The 12,822-nt window shown below is 28.9% G+C and overlaps 1 protein-coding gene across 1 annotated transcript; it reads right to left on the bottom strand.

The window, feature by feature from the left end:
• Positions 1-6,518: 6,518 nt before the first annotated feature.
• LOC123292375 (visual pigment-like receptor peropsin) lies at positions 6,519-12,759 on the bottom strand. Its single transcript, XM_044873010.1, has 6 exons — positions 12,741-12,759; positions 9,705-9,873; positions 8,452-8,579; positions 7,880-8,090; positions 7,595-7,811; positions 6,519-6,629 (listed from the first exon to the last, which is right to left on the bottom strand). The coding sequence occupies exons 1-6, from the start codon at positions 12,757-12,759 to the stop codon at positions 6,519-6,521; spliced, it is 855 nt and encodes a 284-aa protein (XP_044728945.1).
• Between the last annotated feature and the right edge of the window lie 63 nt (positions 12,760-12,822).

Raw genomic sequence — 12,822 nt, 5'->3', positions numbered from 1 at the left:
AGTCAGATTCGTTCATTTTAGAGTTATTTTATTATTAAAAATAATTCATTAAATTGTTATTTAATTTTTTAAGTTTATTTTTATACGCATAATACAAAAAATAAGAAACATATCGTTAAGAGAGATATAAAGATTATTTTTATTTAAAATAAAAGACTGTTTTTAATAGTAAATATTGTAGGTTTTTTTGTTTTTATCATAATTTTTTATTGAATCTGGCGTTAAACTTTATTTAGTTTTAATATTTTTGCAAAATATAAAGGTTGAAACCATGAGACGTAACTAAACCATATAAACACACTTACGAAAATCGTTCAAATAGTCCGAAGGTATATAGGAAGATAATACCGCACTTAAACCGCTCTTCATATGTTTCATTAACAGTTCATCAAACCGTTGGTTTCTTTATCTTTTATTTTGAAAAAATTTTTCATTTACCGCTTTGATTTTCAGATCTTTAATAATTTATTTTTAGGGTGTTCCACCCTCCGTACCAAGTTTTTACGGACAGATCGTGGTCCATCGTTATCAGCGTGCGATTTCAATAAGAATGCATATTTTGAGTTAAGTTTGTTACAAGAAAGTCTATTTTTCATGGCTTAATGACCGCTTTTATAAGTATTTTGTAGTTTAATAGATACGTCCTCTGTAACTGAAAATAAAAATGTTAAAGAATTTTTAATAACAGACCAATAATAGTTGCGCCCATTCAAATAATCCACAAAAAAAAATAATAAAAATTAATTTTGGTAACTTTTAATCCTAACTCGATTCCACCACGACAAATTAACCGTAACCATCAAATGGAAATCATTAAGAAATAGAAATTAGTTAGATTTTAACGATACAGATGTGATAAAATTAAGCTAAAGTAAGGTTAGCGCCAGTTTCAACAAATTTTATTTTATTTTTATTTTAAGGAACAGAAATTGATTGTGATTGTTGTACAGGGGATAAAAAGTAAGAATTGCAGGATATTTATACAGTATAGTTTCAATAATCTGTAATCCGACACGGCCAGTAATCCAAACACTTCCAACATTTCCATACAGCTCTCTTTGCCTGTGGGAGTACATCACTTAAAAATGATATATGCACATACATAAATACATGAGTTTTTCTATACAATGCTTGTAATCCGAATAAATCCAGTTCATCATCCATCATTCCCTGGTTTTATGCCCGGATTAGTGAGACTACTGTATACATGTTTGGGAACAAATATATTTGATTAAAAAAAAATTTATTCGTCATTTTAAACAGTGAAACAAAAATTTAACAAAAAAATATTTAACGCCTTGTATATTTTTAAAACTTTTAATGCAAAATTTATGCAAATTTAAAATGGTTTGAATACTTATATACTTCTAGCTAACTAGCATTCTTAAACTTTTAAACTTTATTCACTTAGCCTTGAAAATTAAAATTTTTATTTCACAAAGAAATAAAAAAGATAAGTTACTTTTTGTAAAGTTTAGTCTACAGTACAAATGAGGGTATGATTTCGTGACTAACACACTCACGAAACTTCGCGAGTTTCTTTATTTCAGTGTAACCTACAACATTTTTATTTACGAAAACTTTGGAAATTGAGGTGTTTTCGATATGGGGAAGACGGGAAACATGTCAATTAAACGACCTGTTGAAAAAATATGAACAACTGTTTGCTTTTTTCTTGAATGCAACATATATGAATATATCTATAAGAGAGGATAATAGTAGCCTACAAAAATATTGGACCGTTTGGTATGACCTCCATCCCCAACATGTTGAAAAACGATGGTATGAAAATTTATGAACAACCGGCTAATTTTTACACGAGCCGTTTTCTCAGACCTACGCCTTAAACATATCAGTTTAACGGCTATATGTTTTATTATGCTAACGGCCCAATTTTCAAAGTTTTCGTAAATAAAAATGTTGTAGTTTATGGTGAATTGAAGCCACTCACGAAGTTTCGTGAGTTTGTTAGTCAGGAAACCATACCCCCCTCTGTACTGTAAACTAATAATATGAATAATTTTTCACACATTTTCTAAAATAAAAAAACTTTTCTCTATTGTTAAATTTTTAAGAATGTCGATGTAATGAAATCTATCTGCAAATACCATAATGTTCGTGATAAATTTAATCTGGATCCAGTATAATTAAGTGTGGTTTTAAATAAGTCGATTTAGACAAACTTGTCTAATTGTAAGTAAAAAAAAAAACTTTCTACCTTACCTAATTATACACACACGCCTATTAATAAAGCAAGGCCAACTTAAATTTAGTAAAACTAGGTAAACCGTTTTAAAATTTTTATTGTTTTGGACCGTATAATGTCCTAACGAAGCTTTGTGCTAAGGTAAGTTTAGTTAAATCGAAATATTTTAAGGTTCACCTTATTTGGGAGAGCGTTTCAAAGTCGTAGGCAATGGGAGAACATCATTTTTAGACTTTACGTAACCCACAAGCTTGATTTTTGGTGATGAGCAAGACCAAGACCAACACCAAGGCTGTATTTGACTACCTTTGATTAAAGAATTTAGTGTAATGGGTTTAGCATCATCGTTTTACGTATTCACCTCAAGTCTTGCTTGTCTTGCATATGTGTAAAAGAAAGATCAAAGTTCAACACGAAGTATGATAGACAAAAGCAGTTAATTACAGCAAGACCAAGACCAATGTACAAGACACAGAGCAATAAAGACAGTCAAGTTAGCCTTGTTTTGTTCCCGCTGAAAATGTGAAAAACACCACCAAAACTACCTTTTTTCTATACATGCTAGAAAAAATTTGATTTTTGCAATTGAGGGGAAATTTAATGAAACTTATGGTAAAAATCAAAAACTTTTAACGCCTCAATTCAAGGCCGTGTTGCAAGCACAACGAGAACTGGAACATTATATTATAATGCCAACACTTAATTGCCAGCGCAGCGATATTCTAAGTCGAAGACAGCAGGCTGCTAAATTGTCCAAGGAATGGAATTAAAGTTGGTGCTTGTGGAGGCAAATAGGTTGAAGGATAGTATGTGGTGAATTTGTTTTTAAGTTAAGACATTCTTAAAAGCTAGTAATAACGATTTGCATATCGTTTATATAGAGATTCAATTGGAATCTTGCATTTTGGTCGTAACCGTTTCGTCGTTATAACCGGTTTTAAATGTTTACGTATTTTCGATTGCCTAGCCAATCAATCTGCATAAACGAAGAAACGACCTACAAGAAGGAATTAATATTTCAATGAAATATTGTCAAAACCTATCATTTAAATTGTCACTGAAGATTACTTATTATTAATTTATTCAAAAATATATCCTATTTATAATATTAAATAATATAAGAAATTATTATATATCAAATTCGACCAATGTAAAATAATTGTTAAAAACATTTTTTTTTTTAATTCATCATTTATGTTAATACATATCTTAATGCCAGTTTTATACAGTGCGTGTTAACGCGTGAGTTGGCGTAGGCTGCAACTATCATGCGAGTTGTATTATTCTCGTCTTCGTTCCAGAAACTGATATTTTCAACGCTTGAGTAAATAAACAAGTGCAAACAGCAACTTCTATTCGAATTGCAAAAATTTGTCTACTCGCTATAAGGCACTGTGTAAACCTGGCATTATTCTGTTTTTGATACCCTTTCTTCTTCCCACAAGCGCAAGTAGATTACAAAATTTCCTAAATAAATTTCCATACTGGATAACAATTTTCTTCAAATGAAATATGCATTGTTAAACTCGTCAAATCATACTTTCTGTAGAACCATAAACTCTCAGTCTTTATTAGCTGATAGTTAGACATGCTTTTGGAACAAAGCCTTGGTCTGAATGTGCTTAATTCATTCTAAGTAAAACGCTCAAATTAAAATCCATACCATAAAAGATAAGTATTAATAGAAGGCGTCTATAAGACGTCTATAAGTGAAACTTAGAAATAATAGTGCAAATAAATTCCCAGAGGAACACAACAATTAGCCCTTATATTATTATACAGCATTTAAAACTTCTTATTGGATATCTAATATATGATACAATTCCAAAGAAGTTTAAAAAATGGGATTATCCATTTTTTTTCTGTTTAATTTTATAATACCTGTTAATTTAGGCTATAAATCTATTTGCGCTACTAATTCTAGATATTCATGAATTAAAGACAATAAAAAAAATCACAAACTACATTGCGCTCTAATATGCCTACGAAATTTCAAATAAGCCCTTCCCTAACAAAACTTAAAACAGTATACGAAAATTCAAACAAATACAAATAAATAAGGCCTACTATTTAATTTGAATGGCAATAATTATTTAATACATAGGTAGCTACTACCTAATTTAATTCTTATATTCGTTGCATTTTGATCATGCCATTCATATATTGTTACAATGATGACCGATTTAAACTTAGAGATCTCTGAAATTATATTCTATAAATAATCACATATATTTAAAATTGCGTCACACATTCAATATTTGGTAATCACCAAATGCATAGTCAAAAATTCCGATCCCACACTGAAAAGGAAACATTCGGAATATTGCAAATGATCGAGACCAATCCAGCTGCATAATGCCTCAAAGGATTATTATAAGAAAATTATTAACTATTTGCCACGACACAAATGTTTGGTATTATCATTGTATAGCGGCCACTTACACATCTTAACCATCATCATGGAATTCACGTTTGTAAAGAATAAGCGCCAGAATATAAGAGCTAGAATATCGCGATAGAATTGGAATTCGAGGTACCGGATGCACAGGAAACCTCGGGTATCCGATCTTGTCACGATATTCGTGTTCAGCAACCCCAAAAACCCCTGAGTAACGAGTTTGGACGGATTATATTATGAATTTCCCGAAAACTCCAGGAGACGAGGGAGGCGTTTACCCCGGGCACCACGGAGGCCAATTCTGACTAGGTACAAGGTTGGGTGGCACTAAATTCCTGTTGCGTAGTCTTCACCTTCACTTGATGCCGTATATTCCTGTGATTTATGCAAATATTTAATAAAGTTAAAACAAACTTTTCTCGTTAATCAGAAATACATATCGAAACAAATATCGACTAGACACAAGTCAAAATAAATAACAAAAAAGCAGCAAAAAAAGCTTTGGAATGCTATGAATATAAGAGAAAACTAACCCTTGCATTTAGTTTAAGAATGAAACATATTTTTAACTCTTGAATTTTTGTATACCAACAACCATTAAACACCAAAAATTGTTCCTTAATACGTTTTTCCATTTTTGATTAGTGCTAGTAATTATGCACGGTTCTTAAACATAATTATAATTATTCTGTGAATATTTTTATAATATACATAAAATTATAATAAATTTTTAAATAAAAATAAAGTAACAAGACCTTATTACTCTAAATAATTCTACGATCCTTTAACGAGTCAGTAACCGATCCCAAATTTGATTAATTTGTTTATTATTAGAAATTTATAGAATAATAAGATCTTGGATATTATTTAAACAAAATTTAGTTCAATATTTTTACATGTACAAGAATTATAATTTTCAATCAGAAGCGTCTTGTGATAATAGAAAAAAAAACTACAATACTTTTTGGATTTTAGCTTACTAACTTGGATTTTATATAGTTGTGTAATCCATTAGCAGAATATGTTTTGAGTTCCAGTCAAAATAATGATAATCTTGAACTTTTTTAACTAAAAATAAACTAAATTCGATTTTACAAAACTTGTACTTAAAAATTTGATAACAAATACTGTTTATTTTAGTTTGCATAGTTTCTAGTAAAAAAGTTTAAATTATTTATCATTATTACAATTAGCCATTGATATACTCCGTTCAAGAAAGAAAAAAAAATAGACATTTAAATTTAAGAAAAGTTAGTGACGTTTCTGCCAGGCTGCCCAGATCATGCAGCTTAACGCTTTGAATTTTTTACTTTGAGGTTTTTTAAAGCCACAAGTAAATGTAAATAAACCCATAACAATTGAAGCCTCAAAAGACAAAATTCAACGCTGTATCAATGAAATAAATCAAAACTTATGCGACACAGTCCTTGCAAATTTCATGAAAAGAATACGTCTGTGCCATAACCTCATGTTGTGTTCTTTATTATTCAATAAATACTTCAAACATTTGCCGCAAATATACATGTTTTATTTAAAACTCAAAACCGGCATTCTTATTGTAACGCCCTTTATTTATACAAGTTTTTTTAGCCATTTCGGTAATATTAAAACTATGTTTATGTTTTTCCAAATGATTTTATTTACAATTTGCAAATAAAACTGTAAAATCCATTTTTAAAATTATCATTAATATTCAAATATCCAAATAATGTCTAAAACTAAAACAGTAATCACGATACGCTTCTAATAAAGATGAAAAAATTCATTAAAGCTAATATTACAATTATTATGAGCAGCTTTCATTGATTATAATTTATTCTTGATATACTGAATATACATCTTTCAAAAGTAAAAAATAAATTATTTTTTATTATATTTATTATTTAAATCCTTATTCAAAGAAATGATTTAGATTCATCTAACAAATGGTCGTGATTCTTTAAAAGGTGGTACCATATTTAAAAGTGCGACACGAATTCGTTCATCGTATGCTAAATATGTTAAAACTGGTATTAAAGCTGTGGCCTGAAACAAAATTTACAATTAATATTGGTCAAGTGAGATGATAAAATTCAATAATATATTCGGCTAAGTCGCAATAAATGGCGTTATGAATGAAAAATTGATCGGTATAAAAGTGCCTTACAAAAATTCGTTTCCAAAAACCTCATCAACAACTTTAATATTGGCATGCCAATTTCTTTTGATTTTTCAAATTTACAGAACTATTGAATATTTCTCAAAATTGATCGTTTTAATGACTTTGGAAAAATAAGTGGAAAAATAATCCCATTGCATTTTCACATAAAATATTAATAATACTTCGAAAAAACATTTAGAATAAAAAACTTGTTTATATTCATTTCAGAAGCAACTTTTGTTCGGAAAGCAAAAAGATTCGACATCAAGAAAAATTTTGTTTTGGAATTTGATGAAACTCGGTGGATGGAGTAATTTTGATCCAAAAAGTATAAAAGTCAGGTAAATTTAATGATTGGATGCAGAGTTTCTGAGATATCGCAATATTTGGGTCTATTTTAGTTCGTATTTCAAAAACTATTCGACCAGTCGTCAAATGTACTTGATTTTTGTACTTTTTGGGTCAAAATTACCTTATATACTGAGTTTTATTGAAATTGGAGATAAAAAAAATTTTCAAAGGGTACCCCTTTTTATTATATTTTTTTAAAGGGTACCCCTTTGAAAAAATCGAGAAATTCGGAACAAAATTTTTTGTTTGGCAATTTTGATTCAAAATGTATAATAATATGGTTAACTTAATGATTGGACCTATAGAAAGTTACAATGTCGGCGAGTATCATGGGCAAAACTTCATTTTCAAAAAAGTTGGTCTTAAAAAGGAGAAATTGCCCAGCAAAGCGTTCGGCTATATGCTAGTTTTACATAATTTTAATAAATTATATCTCTTAAGTATAGTCTTTCGAACTAATACACTACCTTAATTTAATTTTAATATTTGTAAGAAGTACCTCTGTGCATAGTGGAGACAATACCGCTAGTGGTACTGGAAAAATTCTTGGTGACCATGCTAGACCAGTAATTACCCAAAATATATGAATAGCTTGTGGTAGCCATAACAAAAAAAATCCTGTTGTTACAATAATCATTGTTTTTGTTAAACGCTTTTGGGCATAAGTTTGTTTTTCTCTAACATTTCGATCGTTTGCTTTCCAAAAACACCAAAATCTATTTGAAGAAAATATTTTACTTGTTAATTAATTTGACTCACAAACAAAATATTTATTTATCCATACATTATAAAAGTTGGTATAATACCCGCAAAAATTATAATCGCAATGTTGAACAAAATTTGATATTTATTTGTCATTCGCCAATCAAAATCGCATGCAGCGCCAATAACATCACAACGATAACTGCCAATTTTAAACAACGGTGGTATCGAACATAAAAGTGCGAAAATCCAACAAAATATTATACCAAAAATGTAGAATGTAAATGGTAATTCTGCTGAAATAAAAAATAAATAAATAAATAAACTTTGTGAGAATGAATTAAAAACTATCAAATTTTCCGCTTTCCATCATTTGGTGCCAAAAAATATTTTTTTACTATCGTTAAATTAATAGATATTTGTAAAATTTTCGTTTTCAATAAATGAGTTCGATGATGAAACCGGCTCAGTGTTCGGCTCAGTGTACTTGATCACATTGTCGTGGCTAGATTAGAACGAAGTAACTGATTACACCCACGTCATAAAATTTAATATATGTAATTAAAATAAATAAAGATTAACAAATAATGATGTGGGTGGTCCCTGTTAAGGCATATGCCATAATTCCATAATTTTTATAATAAATGAGTTTACCTTTAACCTGACGTCTTGATACCAAATATCTTTCGAAAGCAACTAAAGCTAAAGCAACAATCTGGAGTACACCTAATAATTGTTTCATAAATCCAAATAATTGACAACATGAATCGCCAAATACCCATCTGAAATAAATAATTTCAATAAAGAATTATTGGAAACTCAAAAAATTAAGAATTTATAGTCAAATGCTGTGATTAAATCTCCGATTTAATTTGTAGTTCAATTTCAATAATGGTATTCAGATACACCTTGTATAAGAGCTACTCTCCATTTTAATATGAGATATTTCCCATTAAGTATACTAAATCAGGCGCTTCAATAAAACTTCATACTGGAGACGTATATGAAGAATTTCACCTTTCACGTTATCTAGAGTTCAACTAGGTATACGTTGCAGAATTTTTTATGACATTTGTTTCATATCGGCGGCTAGGCAACTTCAGATCTTGCAGCAAAACATCCCAAAATAAAGATCGGTAATATTTGTAACTAAAGTCAAAATTTCATAGAAAGATTTTCATCTACATCTATTATATATATTTCTTGTGTGTAGATGTTTGTTACTGTACTCTTTCTAAACGGATGGAGCGATTTTAATGAAATTTTTTTGTGTGTTCAAGTGGATCCGATTTTTTTTAGATTTACAATTTGGACCACAACAACTATTTTTGTGGATTCCGTACCAAAAAAATTAAATTTCACTAAATAGTGGGAGCGCATATAAATAATATATTTCATTATTATTACAAGTTACTATGTACATATGTATTTTTAATAGTGTTGAGGTATTATTTATTATTATTCAGGTATTGTGGATGGGTATTTATTAGAGCTATATACGAGCGCAACGAGCTCCACTGCCGAATGTCAGGCCGTGGTATGTCTAATAGACACGACTAAAATTTGGATTTAGCAGGATAGAATGGCGTTTAAGCGGCATGCGCTTAACGGACAGGCTAAGCATAGAATAAGTATCACGGGATTGGAGTTACGTTTCCAAAATTTCAGGTGATAATATTTTCTTGTTTGATACTTTTTGGAGCGTGATTATGTAGTCATCGGGATTTTAGTATTTGAACTTTATTTTATTTGACTTATGGAGTACCATATGGATTATAAGAGTTATGGAGTATCGGTGAAGCTTGCTAGCTTGGTTCTATTTAGCTCCTTGTAAGACGTACCAACACGGCATCTCTTAATACTCTATAATATTTATTTAATGTAGATAAATAAATAATTATACGCACCTTCCAGCAATAGCAGATGTCCCAGAAAATGGAAAACCAGCCAAAATAATTCGTGCCAAGCATGATACGCATAAATTTAAGATCAGTAAATGACTCCTTATTGTATTTAATAAAGGACTTTGTAAAAATGCACTCACAAGCCATATGTTTAACAATAAACTGAAAAGTCCTAGAAAATGATGAAATAAAATTGTTTATATTTATAACAAAGATCGGACAAAAATACATGTTGTTGTTTTTAAATTCTTAAGTATAAATATTTTTGAACTTCCTGCCAATATTATGCAAATAGTTTTCTTTTGTTTGAAAATAAAAATAAATATCAAAACAAAATTCTTTTGAATTTATTGGTACCCAGACTTTTATTACAAAAACAATATTTTTCTAATTTTCGTACAAAAACATTCAAAGCATTTTTAAAGTTTAAATTTCAAAGAGTCCAGCTGTTAAACCTGTCAGTAAAAATTTTAAAATTTTTTAGTTTTGTTTTTGTTTTACAAATTAGGTGTTTATTTTAATTAAATTAGAACTTGTATTAGAGCCAATTTATTTATCATTAAGTATAATAATAAAATAATTTCACTTTCATTATATTGAAACTTCCAATATACTCACTTAATTATCTACAAAAATACAAGTCTAAATTTAATTTATTAATACTAAAATCAAATTTAAGAACCAATACCAATTTTAATAGGTACTTATTTACAAGAGGACAATCGTTAAATTAAATTTTTTTTAAATTTGTTTGGTATATTTTGATGAAATGTGTCCCACTTAAGTGCTTTATAGAGATAGTGTGAAGTTACATTTTACAAACGACTCTCAGATACGGTGAAGATATTTATCGTGTGAATCATAAGACAGCTAGCTCGTCATTTATTAAAATTTCACATTAACTGCTTAAGAAAACATCGTTTACTTGTATTATTTGCTAAATAAAATAATTGTAGTTTTTCAATTTCGGTGGTGGAAAGTAAAGGTTAAAAAGAATGGTTTTTTGTTTTCAAGTATTTGGAATTCAAATCTTTTCTAAGAACTAACGATTTATAGTTTAACGACACTAGCACGACGAACACAATAAGGAGGGAAACCTACCTCCCTGGAAGAAGTGTATGTACCACCATCACGTCTTAAGATATATACTAAATGTGTGTTAAAGTTCATTTAACAAAATAAAATAATAAATTAACATAATAAATGCAAAATTTGATTATACTAACCTTTCCAGGTTCCGTTTATGCGGAAAAAATTCTACACTCAATGGGTAACAATAGCTCCGTAAATATTACATTCATAGAAACGAAAAACAAACTTTCTTTATTCTTTTGAAATCATTATTTTTTCGGGAGTTTCATAAGATGGACATAAATACCTACTCAATATTCAAACTAGGGTTTCGAAATCGAGAATATAAAGTTAAAAAAAGGTCGATACTAGATCGTACGAGAATTTAAAAAAAAATTTATATTTATTAAATTGTTATTTATTAATACATTTTAACGATAAGAAAGTAATTTGGAATAATTTTGTGTACTCCCTTTGTTTTTAGAAAATTTACAAAAAAACTTTCTATTTCATATTCTATTGCCAAAATATTTCTTAATGAAAATTTCCACTACTATTATATACGTTAATATCGATTAGAATGTTGTTGAGCATTTGTTATTCAATATTCATATTTTAATAGTTTTATAATTGGATAATAAGTTAACAAAAACTATGACAAAGATTACAATAAAAACACTCTTACAATATTGAAAATATACAGGTTGTTATGCTCTGGTCCATAACTAAGGCGTGACAAAGGAGGCACTCGCCGATCTTATTAGAATTTTTTTTGAAACCCACTAATTTTGGGTCATTCTTTGCATCTGTGTTGTCAGTTTTTCGCTAGCTATCACTTATGTGCTTAGTTCCGAGACCACGACTCCACATTCTTGAAACTTATTAGAGCTAGGTGAATTTTGACCACAAATTTAAAAAATATGGTCCAAATTTTGTAGGAATACATTCTCAGTTTAACAAAATTGGATAAAATTTGGATTTAATAGAGCAAAATTAAATTTTTTGGATTCTGATGACGTCACAAAGTTAACAAATTCGATTTTTTTTGATAACACAGTCAAATTTGATCCGATCTTATTGGAATTTTTTTTGAAATCCACTAATGAGGACACTTGTAATAATAGAGGCGGAGCAAAAGAGGTCAGTTGAGTATCTATAGAATTTTGTTTATTTTAAGGAAGTCATGTTGAATCCACTTCAGATTTTTAAAGTTATTTATTAGGTCATCAAGTTTAAATACTATATGCAAAATGTTTGATATAATTGCAAATAATTGTCAGCGTGATAGAAAACATAAATAAATAATCGTACATACCAAAAATATAGTAGCAAATTCCTAATAAAAGACGATGTGAATTATCCAAAATATACCAAATACACTTATATTTTGGATTTAAAATCATAATGAAAATTTTTTTTTTAAATATTAGCTTCAAAGACGATTATATTTATGCGTATTTATTTATGTCGCGTTGTGGAAGTAAACTAACGTAAATCAGGTTGAATTTATTACAAGTAAAGTATTTTTTTTAAACTACAATAAGTTTTGTTGAGATACTAGCACAGGTAAGTAATTGTGTAAGTACAAACATATAAATGTAACTTTAAACTCTTTTGAAAATAAAAAACAATGAACTTTATATCTCTATTGAAAGTAATCAGAGCTTAACATTTAAACTTTGTTATTAATAAATTATTTATTTATATTCCAGGTTAATTGATACGCACGGGACAATTGCGGATACTTGCGGTCTTTCTTTTTGATCCCACCAAATACAAATTAGACTCTTGCATGGAAAGGGCTTGGCCTTAAACCATCGTACCTACATTATTAAGTAAGTTTACTGAATTCGAAAGAAAAAAGGTTTGCTTATTAGAAAATTTTACTTTTCTCCCAAGCGGTATGATATGAATGCTTCTTCATAAATCGAACCGATTTTAATAATTATTTCACCTATAATAAGTTACCTATCTCAAATGCACCCATTTTTTGTAATTTTTGGTTCAAAATTACCTTATATACTGAGTTTGATCGAAATTGGAGATTAAA

This window comes from Chrysoperla carnea, chromosome 1 (assembly GCF_905475395.1).
Source record: "Chrysoperla carnea chromosome 1, inChrCarn1.1, whole genome shotgun sequence".
NCBI lineage: Eukaryota > Metazoa > Arthropoda > Insecta > Neuroptera > Chrysopidae > Chrysoperla > Chrysoperla carnea.
The sequence above is the reverse complement of the archived record's forward strand: the minus strand, read 5'-3'. Positions and strand labels throughout refer to the sequence as shown.